The 16,368-nt window shown below is 34.1% G+C and overlaps 6 protein-coding genes across 8 annotated transcripts in view; 1 reads left to right on the forward strand and 5 right to left on the reverse strand.

Annotated features, from left to right (window-relative positions):
• The window catches only part of LOC140573633 (astrotactin-2-like), a 789,110-nt gene that overhangs the window by 129,403 nt on the left and 643,339 nt on the right, over positions 1–16,368 (forward strand). The gene's annotated exons all lie outside the window — the stretch shown is intronic.
• Positions 651–1,552, reverse strand: LOC140571981 (gamma-crystallin M2-like). Its single transcript, XM_072692724.1, has 3 exons — positions 1,541–1,552; positions 1,194–1,436; positions 651–926 (listed from the first exon to the last, which is right to left on the reverse strand). The coding sequence occupies exons 1-3, from the start codon at positions 1,550–1,552 to the stop codon at positions 651–653; spliced, it is 531 nt and encodes a 176-aa protein (XP_072548825.1).
• LOC140572013 (gamma-crystallin M2-like) lies at positions 3,912–4,708 on the reverse strand. Its single transcript, XM_072692726.1, has 3 exons — positions 4,700–4,708; positions 4,353–4,595; positions 3,912–4,187 (listed from the first exon to the last, which is right to left on the reverse strand). Exons 1-3 carry the CDS (start codon positions 4,706–4,708, stop codon positions 3,912–3,914), a joined length of 528 nt encoding a protein of 175 aa, XP_072548827.1.
• On the reverse strand, positions 7,238–8,314 carry LOC140571997 (gamma-crystallin M2-like). The gene is made up of 3 exons (XM_072692725.1): positions 8,303–8,314; positions 7,956–8,198; positions 7,238–7,513 (listed from the first exon to the last, which is right to left on the reverse strand). Exons 1-3 carry the CDS (start codon positions 8,312–8,314, stop codon positions 7,238–7,240), a joined length of 531 nt encoding a protein of 176 aa, XP_072548826.1.
• Positions 10,789–11,868, reverse strand: LOC140572029 (gamma-crystallin M2-like). Its single transcript, XM_072692727.1, has 3 exons — positions 11,857–11,868; positions 11,513–11,755; positions 10,789–11,064 (listed from the first exon to the last, which is right to left on the reverse strand). The coding sequence occupies exons 1-3, from the start codon at positions 11,866–11,868 to the stop codon at positions 10,789–10,791; spliced, it is 531 nt and encodes a 176-aa protein (XP_072548828.1).
• Positions 14,256–15,210, reverse strand: LOC140572045 (gamma-crystallin M2-like). The gene is made up of 3 exons (XM_072692728.1): positions 15,199–15,210; positions 14,852–15,094; positions 14,256–14,531 (listed from the first exon to the last, which is right to left on the reverse strand). Exons 1-3 carry the CDS (start codon positions 15,208–15,210, stop codon positions 14,256–14,258), a joined length of 531 nt encoding a protein of 176 aa, XP_072548829.1.

The raw sequence follows: 16,368 nt of genomic DNA on the forward strand, positions 1-16,368 counted from the left end.
AGGGTTTCACTCTAGTCAGTTGACAATAAAAGAAGGCAATTCAATGTTAGTAACAGTGTTTTTAATATATTTTTGAATGAGCATTTGAAGTAAAAATGCAAATAAAAAAACAAAACTGATTATTTGTAGTTTTTGTCAGTTTAAAATTTTGTAAATTAAAAAGGAATTGTATAAAGAATATATTACATCATGCAATCAACTGAGTAATTTGCTTTGTATTAACTACTTTTAGGATGAAAATGCTTTTTAAAAAGTTGGTAAAAAATCTGTTTCTGTCCAATTTTTCGTCAAGATTTTTGTAAAGTACTTGAAGATACACAGACTGTACAGGGACAGAGTGATGACTTAATTATACTAAAGATCAGATGCCTTCTTTTAAATCTGTCAAAATAAATGACTTTGCAATTTGTGAATTTTACTGCATATCTTACTAGTCAACAATGTGGTACTTGGTAAGGCGGTTGCTTATCTTTGCCTCTAACTAGAAAAACACATTTTTAGTACACTCATCCTTCTGTGAGCAGTTTTTTCATATCAAAATAATTATAAGAATGATTAGAATTTATCAAATAAACTAAATTTTCAGCCAGTATTCACTTAGTAAATGTTTTATTGACATTTTAAAATTTTTAAACAGTTCATGTCGCTTCTTAGTACCAGGAGTCCATGATGCGCCTCATGCTCATAAACCTCATGTTGCCATAGTCCCTGAAGCTCCTGTAGTGTCCAGGTCCGAAGTACCGCATCCTACCCATGTAGTTGGGATGCTCGTACATGAGCCAGTGTCCGTCCATCACGTGGCAGGACATGCAGCCGTGGGACCACTGGTAGCGGCTCATGAAGTTGTCACAGTCGTCAGTCATCTCCATCATCTGGCCCATGTAGTTATCCCTCTCATAAGCCCTCATTCTGTAGGATCCGCTGTACTGTTGGAGGAAAAAAAGATGACTTTTCTTCATGAGATGACTTTTTGGAAATGAATTATTAATGTAAAGTAAAATAAGGTTCTGATTGGATATTGTGTTGTTTAATATGTGCATTAGCCTAGAAGTGGCCATTGAACAGCTTACATTCACAGTTTTTATATTTAACTTTTACAAGTCATCCAATTAAATTGAATTGTCAAGTCATGGAAATCTAAGCTTTCCTAATGCACTAAATTGTGCTCCATTATAATCAGATAAAAATCTTACCCTGGGGATCATACGGAAAGACCTGATCCAGTTGGTTGATCCCCACATGCTCATGTAGTCACTGTACTCGCCCTTCCTGAAGAAGTACTGGTGACCCATGTAGTTGGGCTGGTCGTAGAACATCCAGCAGCCGCTCATCACCCTGAAGGAGTGGCAGTGGCTCATGTAGGAGGACATGTCGGAGCAGTCACTGCCATACTCCCAGGAACGTCCCATGAAGTTCCTCTCCTCGTAGAAGATGATCTGTCAAAGATAAACCAGTAGAATATTAATAATTAGAATTGGAGAACAGCAGAATCTCAAAACCATGTTCCAAAATTTGACCCATGTTGACGTGTCCTGCTTACCTTGCCCATCATTTTGGCTGCTTTGGTTTTCTGAGCTGTTTCCAACTGGTGACTGACACACTCTGCATGGTTTAACCCTTGCATTTATACCTGACCAAAGTGAAAGGCGACTGCGCCTCCTATTGTCCAAAGCACTGACCAAGCAGAGTGATGGAGATGCCCACAGAGAACGAAGTGCTTTTATTTCTCTTCCATGTGAATCAGTCTCTAGAAGACTTTTGAATGGATCCCAATTTACCTTTTTATTTTATTTTGACCAATTTTTTCATTGTAAATTTAAATAATTGCATTACTTTAATTTGTGTCTGCTGCAATTTCAGAAATGCTTTACTTTCATAAGGTTTCACATAAATTAGCATAGAATGTGTTACTTCACTAAATTGTTTTCTAAACGTGTAGAAAAGTGTAGAAAACAGCAAAAAAAGTTTTAATCTGAAAATGTTTTAAAAACACAGTTGAATATCATCCTCAGTCACTCTAAGCTGTTATACATTTCAACAGTTTTGGAGAGATTAAAGCAGAAAGTGCAAAAAAATAACAAAAAGCAACAAACAAATGAACAAAAAATGGAGATTTTTTTAAAACAATTTTTTATTTTTATTTATTATTTATTATTTATTTGTTTTATTTTTATATACATGAACAAAATGAAAACATAGTCAAGATAAATCTCATAAGTTTTTTCTAAATTTCACTTTTTTTTTCATTTTATGTTACACCTTTTGATGTCATGCAAAAACTTAATCTCCAAAATTGCAACATTACAGGAGGAATATCATCTTATCTTCTAATAGAGAAATGAAAAATAAAAAGGAAAAAAAAATATGTTAAAGAGTGAAATGGCAGCAAACTTTTGATCACAGTAAGGCCTTTCCTTTTTCAAGTTCAAACTATGAAACAATTGTACATTTTACACATATATTATACAAAGCATGTGAGTTTTCTTTAAATCTATAGAACAAAACACCTGTTCTATCCTTAAAATTGTTTCATCAGTTACATCAAATATGAGCTCATGAATACTCATGTTTTACTGTGTTGAAGTGAGATAAACTTAAGTACATGAACTTGCATTGAGGAAATGTTAGCAGGGACATTTGTAGCCCTTTGATCAAAGTATGACAATTGGTGCCAGGTTTGGTGGTTTAAGTGTGTTTAGAAGTGAAACACCACTAGAGTTTTAAGGCTTAATAGTGTAGTGGGCATCTGAAATGATCTATCATTGCAAAAGACCTGTTGTTGGAAATATTACTGAAACTGGTAAAATAAAATGTGTCATGTGCTTAACAGGTTATTGAAGGGTTTTACTTTAGTGAAAACAAAAAGAATGCAAAGCAATGACAGGAACAGTGACTAAGTCATTTTGGAAAAACGTTCCAGTAAATTTGGAAATTAAAAAACATCAAATTAAATGAAATATATTAGTATTTTTTGTAATTTTATTTTAATCTTATTCTTCAAAAGGAATAGTTTAATTAACATACAGTATGAATTTAAATTGCATTTATTTACCACAAAATCATTGCTTTGTGATAACTATTTCTATGTTGGGAATGCTTTATCAAAAGTTGGTAAAATGTTTTAGATATCTGTTTTTGTCCTTTTAGCTCTCAATATTTTTTAGGGTACTAAAAGATACACAGATTGGATAGTGTTAGTTTAGTATTTCATTTTACTTAAGTAATGTTTTAGCATTTTTTTTTTTACATTTTTATGCACTATACTGCCATTTTGCACCATATATGTCATTGCACAATACTGTCATTTTTGCACTTTTTTTTTACACAATGCTACTATTTGCTCTTCTGGTAGATGCTAACTGCATTTCATTGTCTTGTACTTGTACAGAGCAATGACAATTAAGTAGAATCTGTCTATCTATGTATTAAAACAAAACAAAACACTATACTAGGGGATATGTGAAAAACATATAAAAAAATCAACTTTGGCATTTCAGAATCAGAATCAGAAATACTTTATTGATCTACCATAATTTGCAAAGCAATGAAGTGACATACAGAAGCAATGTGTCGAATAGGTGAGGTTTACCTGTGGGTTTCAGATAAGATTTAAAACAGTTTAAAATGTTATTTTTATTTGTTTTAAAATATGTAAAAATAAATTCGTACATTTTTCTAGTTCATTATTCTTTTCACTAATGTGTTGCTTGATTAGGGGATTACGTGGGTCCATCCATAATTAGAAAGACACCTTTTTAGTACACTAAGTGTTCTCTGGAATATCTTTTTCTTTTCCTTTTTCGTCTTGCGTTAACAAAAAACCCCACAAAGTGAATGTTCAGCCAGTATTCAGATATTGAATTTTTTTATTGGAATATGAATATTTTACATTTTTAACAGTTGATCACTTCTTAGTACCAGGAGTCCATGATACGCCTCATGCTCATAAACCTCATGTTGCCATAGTCCCTGAAGCTCCTGTAGTGTCCAGGTCCGAAGTACCACATCCTGCCCATGTAGTTGGGTTGCTCATACATGAGCCAGTGGCCGTCCATCACATGGCAGGACATGCAGCCGTGAGACCAGTGGTAGCGGCTCATGAAGTTGTCGCAGTCGTCAGTCATCTCCATCATCTGGCCCATGTAGTTATCCCTCTCGTAGGCCCTCATTCTGTAGGATCCACTGTACTGTTGGAGGAAATAATTAATTATAATACAGACAATTATAAATGTATTGTAAACTAAAGTTCTAATTTGATATGGGGGGGGTAGAATTGTCAATGCATCATTTTAATGTCGGCCATTCAGCAGCATCAAATTTGGAATGTTTGGATTAATTATTACACATCTTACCCTGGGGATCATGCGGCAAGACCTGACCCAGTTGTTTGAGCCCCACATGCTCATGTAGTCACTGTACTCGCCCCTTTTGAAGAAGTACTGGTGGCCCATGTAGTTGGGCTGGTCGTAGAACATCCAGCAGCCGCTCATCACCCTGAAGGAGTGGCAGCGGTTCATGTAGGAGGACATGTCGGAGCAGTCATTGCTGCATTCCCAGGAACGTCCCATGAAGTTCCTGTCCTCGTAGAAGATGATCTGTCAAAGATAAACCAGTAGAATATTAATAATTAGAATTGGAGAACAGCAGAATCTCAAAACTATGTTCCAAAATTTGGCCCATGTTGACATGTCCTGCTTACCTTGCCCATCATTTTGGCTGCTTTGGTTTTCTGAGCTGTTTCCAACTGGTGACTGACACACTCTGCATGGTTTAACCCTTGCATTTATACCTGACCAAAGTGAAAGGCTAGTGCGCCTCCTATTGTCCAAAGCCCTGACCAAGCAGAGCAGTGGAGATGCCCACAGAGAAGCAAAGTGCTTTTATCTCTCTTCCATGTGACTCAGTCTCTAGAAGACTTTTGAATGGAACCCTCTTACAGGCACATCACAATTTTTTAGTGTGACACCCCTGAATTATATAGTTTTTCAATTAAATTCTTTGTTAAATTACATATTTATTGAAAAAGTAAAATGTATGTTGCTAACTAATAACAAAATCCATTCACATATATGAACAGATATAGGTTTAGTGTCAATTATATCTAGCTGTGCTGTGGAGCCAGAAGGCTCTAGAAAAGTTCTATTAACATTTTGGAAGTACTAGGTGCAGCTTACACTGCGTTCACATAATCGTGTTTAGCATGTTAGCATGTTAAGTCTTAATAGCAATTTTAGTCTATAATAAGTTAAGATTGTTTTTAAAACACATACAGTTTATTCATGGTATATTTGGAAAATATTACAATTTTATTTAATGACAGTAATTGACAAAAACATCCAGAGTTATCACATTTTGTAGAGAAGAACTATGTATATTATTTCTTTACTTTTGCATTTTTCCTGACTTTTTATCTTTACTTAGTAATATATTGTCTCTGACCCTTTTAAATAAAGAATTTTTTTAAAAGTAAAAATTCATCAGTTAATACCTTTTTATTCATTATCAAATAGCTGCTATTACTTTTTGTGGCATAAGGTAATGTGGTGTGACATATAAAGAAATGTGTTGAAAACAAAACATTGTAATCTGGAAATGATTTTTAAAAAACAATTGAGTATTGCTTTGGGGAATGTCATGCTCAGTCACTTTAAACTATTATACATTTCAATAATCTGGGAAAGATAACAGCAAAAAGTAACCTGTTTTTATTGAAAAATGTGAACAAGTTGTGTGGATAAAATAATCTTATTTACTAATTTTACATTATATACATTAACAATATGAAAATAAGCTATTTGCATATTATTTACAGTGTTTTTTATTTTCTGTTGTCATGCAAAAACATTTCATCTCTGAAAACGTCTTATCCCATAATAGAAATGAAATTTTAGAGCATTTCTGTTTGACCATTTATGAACATTGTTCAAAATGGAAAGATTAACTTTCAGGTTCAAATTGGGAAATCAACAGTAAAAATGGATATTGATGATTCCGGCAGGACAACGACAAAATATGTATCAGACTTTAAATATAGTCCACTCTATAGAGACCGCTTTGGAAGAAGCAATATTTTGGTTAGTTTATTTTAGTGTGGCTTTAAACATTTAAAAAAATTAATTGTAACAATTAAGCAAAAAAAGTTCTGAGAAATGAGCATGAAAAAACGATTATACACAATTTTATAGGAAATACAATGTCAGCACATTTGTGATCATGTTAAGGTCTTTCTTTTTCAAACATACGTTGTACAAAATGTGATTTTTCTTCAAACCTATACATCAAAACACCTGTTCTTTTCTTGTTCTTTTTATATAGTGGTAAAGTTAGATAAACTAAAGTAGATACAATTTAAGTGAGGAATATGTTAGCAGGGAAACTTTTGCAGCCCTTTGACCAAAGTACAAATGTAGGGGTCAGGTTTGCTGGTTTAAGTGAAACACCACTGGGGTTTGAAGGCTCAGTAGTGAAAAGTGTATCTGAAATAATCTATCTTGCAAAACACATGTGGTTGGAAACATTACTGAAAAAGGTAAAATGAAAGTGGTACATGCCTTGCTGTTTATTCAAGGGTTTCACTCTAGTCATTTGTCAATAATAAAAAAAAAAAACACTGCAATGTTAGGAACATTGACTTTAAAAACTTTCGAATGAGCATTTCAAGTAAAACAAATCCTAAAATTTGGAAATAAAAAGAAATCGTAAATGTATATGATCTTATCAACTGAATAATTTCCTAGAAACAACTTCTAGGTTGAAAATGCTTTAACAAATGTTGGTAAAACTTTAGTAACTATCTGTTTTTGTTCATTTTATCATCATGCTTTTTGTGAAGTACTCAAAGATGCACAAACTGGACAGAGGCAGATTGATCACTTGATTATATTAAAGAAATATATAAAGTTGTATTTATTCGTGGAACATGGGTGATTTCATATGCAGGTTCCAGATAAGAATTTAGGCAGATGCTTTCTTTTTATTTAAAATTTTACTACTAATTTACTAGTAACTGTATATTTAACTAGTCAACAATATGGTACTTGGTTAGGTAATTACTTATCTCTGTCCCTAATTAGAAAAACACATTTGGTTCACTCAACCTTCTGTGAGCAGTTTTTTGCATTTCTAAAATTATTATAAAAAGTTTAAGAATTTATTAAAGAACTCAATGTTTGGCAAGCATTCACTTTTTGATTTTTTTATTGAAATTTTGCAATTTTTAAACAGTTCAGGTCGCTTCTTAGTACCAGGAGTCCATGATGCGCCTCATGCTCATAAACCTCATGTTGCCATAATCCCTGAAGCTCCTGTAGTGTCCGGGCCCGAAGTACCACATCCTGCCCATGTAGTTGGGATGCTCATACATGAGCCAGTGGCCGTCCATCACGTGGCAGGACATGCAGCCGTGAGACCAGTGGTAGCGGCTCATGAAGTTGTCACAGTCGTCAGTCATCTCCATCATCTGGCCCATGTAGTTATCTCTCTCGTAGGCCCTCATTCTGTAGGATCCGCTGTACTGTTGGAGGAAAGAAAGAATGAGATGGCTTTTTAAAAATGAATTATGAATGTACAGTACAATAAGGTCCTGATTGGATATAGTGTTGTTTAATATGTGAGTGCATTAGCGTAAAAGGAGCATTGAATTTTCATTGTTTTTCATTGTTGGCATTACTGGAATGGATTTACTTAAAATGAAGAATGCATTTAGTTTTTTAATGTAAAAATACCTAAGAAATACAATATTTATTTTGTTTATTCAACCACTAAATAGTTCATGCAAATTATTTTGTTGATTCAGTGTATTTTTAAAACAATTTTTGATGCTTTTAAATGAAATTTAAGATTTCTGTAATTAAATCTGTACTAAAGTCAATTTTGATATTTAATTTTTATAGGTAATCCAATACAATTAAATTGATAAGTCATGGTCATGATTTGTGATCAGATGAAAATCTTACCCTAGGGATCATACGGAAAGACCTAATCCAGTTGGTTGAGCCCCACATGCTCATGTAGTCACTGTACTCGCCCTTCCTGAAGAAGTACTGGTGACCCATGTAGTTGGGCTGGTCGTAGAACATCCAGCAGCCGCTCATCACCCTGAAGGAGTGGCAGCGGTTCATGTAGGAGGACATGTCGGAGCAGTCGCTGCCATATTCCCAGGAACGTCCCATGAAGTTCCTGTCCTCGTAGAAGATGATCTGTCAAAGATAAACCAGTAGAATATAAATCATTAGATTTGGAGAAAAACAGAATCTCAAAACCATGTTCCAAAATTTGACCCATGTTGACGTGTCCTGCTTACCTTGCCCATCATTTTGGCTGCTTTGGTTGTCTGAGCTGTTTCCAACTGGTGACTGACACACTCTGCCTGGTTTAACCCTTGTATTTATACCTGACCAAAGTGAAAGGAGAGTGCACCTCCTATTGTCCAAAGCCCTGACCAAGCAGAGCAGTGGAGATGCCCACAAAGAACGCAGTGCTTTCATCTCTCTTCCATGTTTCTCCAGAAGACTTTTGAATGGATTCATTTTACATGCATCTCATTTATTTATTTTTTAGTGTGAGACTCCTGAATTATTTAGTTTTGTCAATTAAAATTGTATGTAACATTATGTAATTATTGAAAAATGTAATTATATCTTTCTAACTGCTAATAATATTTTATCTTTAAATATCATGTAAATGTCAAAATTGGCTGATAAGCACTTTTAGTTACCAAAATGTCCACTGGTGTGCTACTTGTACTGTCACACTACAGGACAACAAAGTTACATCAGAGGACCAAGTTAGTTCTTTTTTATTCTATTTTGACTATTTTGTCATTGTTAATTTAAATAATTGCATTACTTTAAATATTTTCTGCTTTAGTTTCAGAAATGTAATGTAATCTTGTAATGGTTAAATAAAAATAAGTATACATTTTGATATGTCACTATATATATGGATAGTTTTCAGTACTATATATATTCACATTTATTAACAAATATAGATTTATTATCTGTGATATGTTTCTGTGCTGTGAAGCTGGAGGGCTCTCAAAACGTTCCATTAACATACTGATTGACTCAATGAATTATTACCCATTGTGGAAAGCAGTAGTCAAATCTTAAGTGGGGTTCACATAGTCTTGTTAAACTTAAATCTAATAAATAATATTGGATAAATTAACTAGTCTTTAATCGTGGTTGTTTTAAAAATACATGTAGACATGTTATTTTTGGAAAATATATTATTTTGTTTAAAATGAACTAATTGACAAAGAAAATGTTTCCAGAGATACCAAATTTTATAAGGAAAATGATGGATATTAGTCAAGTGTTTTTATTCTTTGCTTAGATAGTAATGTATTGTCTGTGATATTTTTCTTACACAAATAACTATTATTTCTGTCATTTATTCTGATGTAAGGTCATCTGAAGTGATACATATAGAAAAGTGTAGAAAAAAAAACATTTTATTCTGAAAGTGTTATGTTAAAAACAAAAAAGAAACATATCAGCATTGCATTGGGGGATATTATCCTCAGTGTCCCTAAGCTTTTATTCATTTTATCAGTTTTGTAGAGATGACAGCAAAGAGTACCCTGTATGATTTTTAGCACATCGAGAAAATTGTCTTTTAAATATTTCTTTATATACATGAACAATATGAAACCATTAACAGGCAAGTAATTTTGGAGCATTTCTGTTTGGTTAATTATTTAAATTTGTCACAATGGAAAGATTAACTTTTAAATTTAAATTGGAAAAAAAAACGTAAGAATGAACATAGATTAATTTTGTAGATCAACAACAAAATATAAATCAGAACTAATATATATTTATATATAATATTTATTTCTAACAACTGAACAAAGAAATGTTATAATACATGAAAATGAAAAACTGCTTTTACTCAGTTTTGTGTCAAACAGTTAAATATCAGCAAATTTGAAATAATGTTAAAGCCTTCCCTTTTCAAGTTCAAATCATGAAACAACTGGACATTTTACACATAAATTGTATAAAGCATGTGATTTTTCTTTAAACCTATGAAACAAAACACCTGTTCTTTATTTGACAATTCTTTACTAGTTACATCAAGTATGATCTCATGAATATTCTTTTTTTTTTTTTTTTTTTTTTTACTCAGTAAACTGAAGTAGACAAAAAGTAATTGGGAAATACTGTAGTTCACAGGGAAATATTTGCAACCCTTTGAGCAAAGTAAGACAATAGATGCCAGGTTTGCTGGTTTAAGTGTGTAAAGGAGTGAAACGCCAATAGAAGTTTAAGGCTTAGTAGTGTAGTGTGCATCTGAAATCCTCTATCTTGCAAAAGACCTGTTGTTGGAAACATTATTCAAAAATTCTAAAAATTATATAAAAAAATACAATGCAATTTTAGGAACAGTGACTTTAAATCATTTAAAATGAGCAAAAATTAATTTTGTAAATTAAAAGTAAATAGTTTAATTAACGTACTAATTTATAGATTCAACTGAGTAATTTGCTCACAAAAAATATTTGTATCACCTACTTCGAGGCTGGGAATTCTTTAACAAAGACTTTACTAAATATCTGTTCTTGGTCATTTTATCATCGTGGTTTTTGTGCAGTACTCAAAGATACACATACTGGATATGGGAGATTTATTATTTGATTATACCAGAGACAATTTTAAAACTCTTAATCTTCTGTAAGCAGTCTTTTTCATTTTAAAATAACAATAATTAATAAAATGAACTCAGTACTCAGCCAGTTTTCACTTAGTAAACATTTTATTGAAATTTTTAACAGTAGATCACTTCTTAGTACCAGGAGTCCATGATACGCCTCATGCTCATGAACCTCATGTTACCATAGTCTCTGAAGCTCCTGTAGTGTCCAGGTCCGAAGTACCACATTCTGCCCATGTAGTTGGGATGCTCGTACATGAGCCAGTGGCCATCCATCACATGGCAGGACATGCAGCCATTGGACCAGTGGTAGCGGCTCATGAAGTTGTCACAGTCATCAGTCATCTCCATCATCTGGCCCATGTAGTTATCCCTCTCATAAGCCCTCATTCTGTAGGATCCACTGTACTGTTGGAGAAAAGAAGGAATGAAAGGACTTTTAGGTTCTGATTGGATATCGTATGGTTAAATATGTCAGTGCATTATTCTAGAAGGGGCAGTTCAACAGCATTGAATTTTTTATTTATTAGGATTAATTTAATGAATTGGCTTTAAATGAAGAATGCATTTAGGGTTTTAATGAAAACAATTCCCAATAAATACAATATTTATTTTGTTTGTTTAACCTCTAAATAGTTCATGCAAATCAATTTGTTGATTCAGTGTATTTTTAAAAGTAAGAATTTTTGATGCTTTTAAATGAATATAATTGTGACATTTAAGATTTCTGCACTCATTGACAGTTTTGATTTTTCATTTTTACGGGTATTCTAATAAATTTGAATTAATAAGTCATGGACCTCTGAGCTTTCATAATGCACTCAATAGTTTCATCATAATCAGATTAAAATCTTACCCTGGGGATCATGCGGAAAGACCTGATCCAGTTGGTTGATCCCCACATGCTCATGTAATCACTGTACTCGCCCTTCCTGAAGAAGTACTGGTGACCCATGTAGTTGGGCTGGTCGTAGAACATCCAGCAGCCGCTCATCACCTTGAAGGAGTGGCAGCGGTTCATGTAGGAGGACATGTCGGAGCAGTCGCTGCCATATTCCCAGGAACGTCCCATGAAGTTCCTGTCCTCGTAGAAGATGATCTGTCAAAGATAAACCAGTAGAATATAAATTAGATTTGGAGAACATCAGAATCTCAAAACCATGTTCCAAAATGTGGCCCATGTTGACGTGTCCAGCTTACCTTGCCCATCATTTTGGCTGCTTTGGTTGTCTGAGCTGTTTCCAACTGGTGACTGACACACTCTGCCTGGTTTAACCCTTGCATTTATACCTGACCAAAGTGAAAGGCTAGTGCGCCTCCTATTGTCCAAAGCCCTGACCAAGCAGAGTGGTGGAGATGCCCACAAAGAATGTAATGCTTTTATCTGTCTTCCATGTGACTCAGTCTCTAGAAGACTTTTGAATTGGTTCTTTTTACATGTATTTATTTTTTACTATGAGACCCCTGAATTATTTAGTTTTGTCAATTAATTTTGTGCTTAAAATTACATAATTAAAAAAGTAAAATATATATTTCTAACTGCTAATAATATGTTATCTTTAAATATCATGTTAATAAATGTCAAAAGTGGTTCATAAGCACTTTTTAGTTACCAAAATGTCTACTGGTGTGCTACTTGTACTGTTACACCACAGGACAACAATTTTACACCAGAGGACCAAGTTACCTCATTTTTATACTATTGTGTTTTATTGTTATGTGCTTAGATGGTAATATATTGTCAGTGAAATGTCTTTTAATCGATTTGCAGCTAAAAACAAACGTTAAATTATTTTTTTTCTTTTACCTATACACACATGGATAAATGTTTTGAACCCATCGTTAATGATAGAAAATGGTCAATGGTCACAGAAATAACTTGAATCTGACAAAAGTAATAATAAATAAACATTCTATGAAAATGACCAATAAAAATCCGATATTGATTTAGAACTATGCTTTAACAGAATTATTTAAAAAAATAAACTCATGAAACAATCCTGGACAAAAATGATGGTACCCCTGAAAATAATGTGACCAAAGAGACATGTTAAATCAAGGTGTGTCCACTAATAAGGATCACAGGAGTCTACAATTTTGTAATCAGTCTGTGGGCCTCAGGAGATTAGAAAGAAAACTTATAGACAAGCATTTTAAAGGTAAAGGTTATAAGACCATCTCCAAGCAGCTTGATGTTCCTGTGACTACAGTTGCACATATTATTCAGAATTTAAGATCCATGGGACTGTAGCCAACCTCCCTGGACGTGGCCACAGAAGGAAAATTGATGACAAATCAAAGAGACGGATAATACGAATTGTAAGAAAAGAGCCCAGAAAAACTTCTAAAGAAATTAAAGGTGAACTTCTAGCTCAAGGAACATCAGTGTCAGATCACACCATCCATCATTGTTTGAGCCAAAGTGGACTTCATGGAAGACAACCAAGGATGACACCATTGTTAAAAAAAATCATAAAAAAGCCAGACTGGAATTTGCCAAACTACATGTTGACAAGCCCCAAAGCTTCTGGGAGAATGCCCTATAGACAGATGGAATTTTTTGCCAAGGCACATTGGCTCTATGTTCATAGATGGAAAAATGAAGCATATCAAGAAAAGAACACTGTCCCTACTGTGAAACATGAAGGAGACTCTGTTATGTTCTGGGGCTGCTTTGCTGCATTTGGCACAGGGTGTCTTGAATCTGTGCAGGATACAATGAAATCTCAAGACTATCAAGGGATTCTAGAGAAAAATGTGCTTCCCATTGTTAGAAAGCTTGGTCTCAGTTGCAGGTCATGAGTCTTGCAACAGGATAATCACCCAAAACACACAGCTAAAACACCCAAGAATGACTAAGAGGAAAACATTGGACTATTCTGAAGTGGCCTTCTATGAGCCCTGACCTAAATCCTATTGAGCATCTTTGGAAGGAGCTGAAACATGCCGTCTGGAAAAGCCCCCCTTTCAAACCTGAGACAACTGGAGCAGTTTGCTCATGAGGAGTGGGTCAAAATACCTGCTGAGAGGTGCAGAAGTCTCATTGACAGTTACAGGAATCGTTTGATTGCAGTGATTGTCTCAAAAGGTTGCACAACAAAATATTAAGTTATGGGTACCATCATTTTTGTCTAGAACTATTTTATGAGTTTATTTTTTTAAATGATTCTGTTGAAGCATGGTTTAAAAGCAATGTGGGATTTTCATTTGTTCATTTTCATAGAATTTCTATTTATTATTACTTTTGTCAGATTCAAGTTGTTTCTGTGGCCATTGTGGTTTTTTCTTTGATTAACCGAGGGGTACCAATTTTACCAATTTTGTCCACGTGTGTATATCTGCAGGCTCCACACAATACAAAGCAGATGCTTTTTTATTTGTTGAAAAACAAAAACAGTGTTATTTTTAATTTCACTAGTATTACTGTACATTGTACGAGTCAACAATGTGGTTGACTCAGCCTTCTGTGAGATCTCTTTTTTCATTTTAAAAGAATTACAAAAAGTATAAGAAATTATAAAATAGACTCAATTTTCAGTCAGTATTCACCTAGTGAACATTTTATTGACATTTTACAATTTGTAACAGTAGAACACTTCTTAGTACCAGGAGTCCATGACATGCCTCATGCTCATGAACCTCATGTTGCCCCAGTCCCTGAAGCTCCTGTAGTGTCCAGGTCCAAAGTACCACATCCTGCCCATGTAGTTGGGATGCTCATACATGAGCCAGTGACCGTCCATCACATGACAGGACATGCAGCCGTGAGACCAGTGGTAGCGGCTCATGAAGTTGTCACAGTCGTCAGTCATCTCCATCATCTGGCCCATGTAGTTATCCCTCTCGTAGGCCCTCATTCTGTAGGATCCGCTGAACTGTTGGGGGGAAGAAAGAATGAGAGGAACAAGGTTCTGAATGGATATAGTTTTGGTAAAATATGTAAATGAATTAGACTAGAAGTGCCTATTCAACAAAAAATACAAAAAAACATTTTGTTTATTTTACTATTAAATAGTTAATGCAAACAAGGATGTGGATGCTTTTAAAACGAATCAAATTGTGAAATGAAAGAGTTACTGTTTGGATATCTTAGTTTTTATGAGTAATCGATTTAAATTGAAATGACAAATTTTGGCAATCTAAGCTTTCCTAATGCACTGAATTGTGCTCCATTCTAATCAAATGAAAATCTTACCCTGGGGATCATACGGAAAGACCTGACCCAGTTGGTTGATCCCCACATGCTCATGTAGTCACTGTACTCGCCCTTCCTGAAGAAGTACTGGTGACCCATGTAGTTGGGCTGGTCGTAGAACATCCAGCAGCCGCTCATCACCCTGAAGGAGTGGCAGCGGCTCATGTAGGAGGACATGTCGGAGCAGTCGCTGCCATACTCCCAGGAACGTCCCATGAAGTTCCTGTCCTCGTAGAAGATGATCTGTCAAAGATAAACCAGTAGAATATAAATGATTAGATTTGGAGAACAGCAGAATCTCAAAACTATGTTCCAAAATTTGACCCATGTTGACGTGTCCTGCTTACCTTGCCCATCATTTTGGCTGCTTTGGTTGTCTGAGCTGTTTCCAACTGGTGACTGACACACTCTGCCTGGTTTAACCCTTGCATTTATACTTGACCAAAGTGAAAGGATAGTGCACCTCCTATTGTCCAAAGCCCTGACCAAACAGAGTAGTGGAGATGCTCACAGAGAACGCAGTGCTTTCATCTCTCTTCCATGTTTCTCCAGAAGACTTTTGAATGGATTCCTTTTACATGTACCTCATTTATTTATTTTCTAGTGTGAGACCCCTGAATTATATAGTTTTCTCAATTAAAATTGTATGTAACATTACGGAATTATAGAAAAATATGTCTTTTTAACTGCTAATAATATGTTATCTTTAATTATCATGTCAATAAATGTCAAAAGTGGCTGAAAAACACAACAAATATGTCACAGTTAAGTCCAGTTTGGTTCAATGAAATTTAAAGCGCTGTTTAGTTATAGATTAGGTTTACAGATTAGGGTTTGAGGTGTCCACTGTGGTTTAGAAGCTACAGCCCTGGGAAAAAAGTCTGTGGCATTTTTAAATCTATTTTCTAGTTAAGAAAGAAATAATAATTGATAGTTTTATATATTTATTTTACAAATAGCTACTATTTCTGTCTCTTATTGTACCATAAGGTCCTCTGATGTGATGCATATAGAAAGGGGCAGAAAACAAACAAACAAAAAAGTTTTATTCTGAATTTAATAAGAAAACATCAAAATCAAACACAAAAGTCAGTTGCATATTGTATTGGAGAATATTATCCTCAGTGCCCATAAGCTGCCCATAAATATTAACAGTTATATTGGAGCATTTCTTTTTGACAAATCATAAAAATTTGTCACAATGGAAAGATTAACTTTCAAATTTAAATTGGGGAAAAAACAGTAAATATGGAGATAGATGACTTCTTCAGATCAACAACAAAATATAAATAAGACTTAAGATATAGTCCAAGACTACATTGGAAATCTGGATTTTTTCATTTTAGTATGGAAAAAAACAGTTTTAAAATGTATTTATAACATTTGAACAAATAACTATTATAATACATGAAATGAAAAACTGATTTTACCGAATTTTATGGCAAAGTTAAATGTCAGCAAATTTGTAATCACGTTAAGTCTTTAACCTTTTCAAGTTCAAAAGCATGTGGTTTTCT

The sequence above is a fragment of the Salminus brasiliensis genome, chromosome 1, assembly GCF_030463535.1.
Source record: "Salminus brasiliensis chromosome 1, fSalBra1.hap2, whole genome shotgun sequence".
NCBI classification, from domain to species: Eukaryota; Metazoa; Chordata; class Actinopteri; order Characiformes; family Bryconidae; genus Salminus; species Salminus brasiliensis.

Excerpts from the sequence above, each read along its gene's own strand:
- LOC140571997 (XM_072692725.1), bottom strand. Across the intron at positions 7,514-7,955 it reads CTTTCCGTATGATCCCTAGG|TACAGCGGATCCTACAGAAT; the intron begins GTAAGATTTTCA and ends TTCCTCCAACAG.
- LOC140572029 (XM_072692727.1), bottom strand. Across the intron at positions 11,065-11,512 it reads CTTTCCGCATGATCCCCAGG|TACAGTGGATCCTACAGAAT; the intron begins GTAAGATTTTAA and ends TTTCTCCAACAG.
- LOC140572045 (XM_072692728.1), bottom strand. Across the intron at positions 14,532-14,851 it reads CTTTCCGTATGATCCCCAGG|TTCAGCGGATCCTACAGAAT; the intron begins GTAAGATTTTCA and ends TCCCCCCAACAG.
- LOC140571981 (XM_072692724.1), bottom strand. Across the intron at positions 927-1,193 it reads CTTTCCGTATGATCCCCAGG|TACAGCGGATCCTACAGAAT; the intron begins GTAAGATTTTTA and ends TTCCTCCAACAG.
- LOC140572013 (XM_072692726.1), bottom strand. Across the intron at positions 4,188-4,352 it reads CTTGCCGCATGATCCCCAGG|TACAGTGGATCCTACAGAAT; the intron begins GTAAGATGTGTA and ends TTCCTCCAACAG.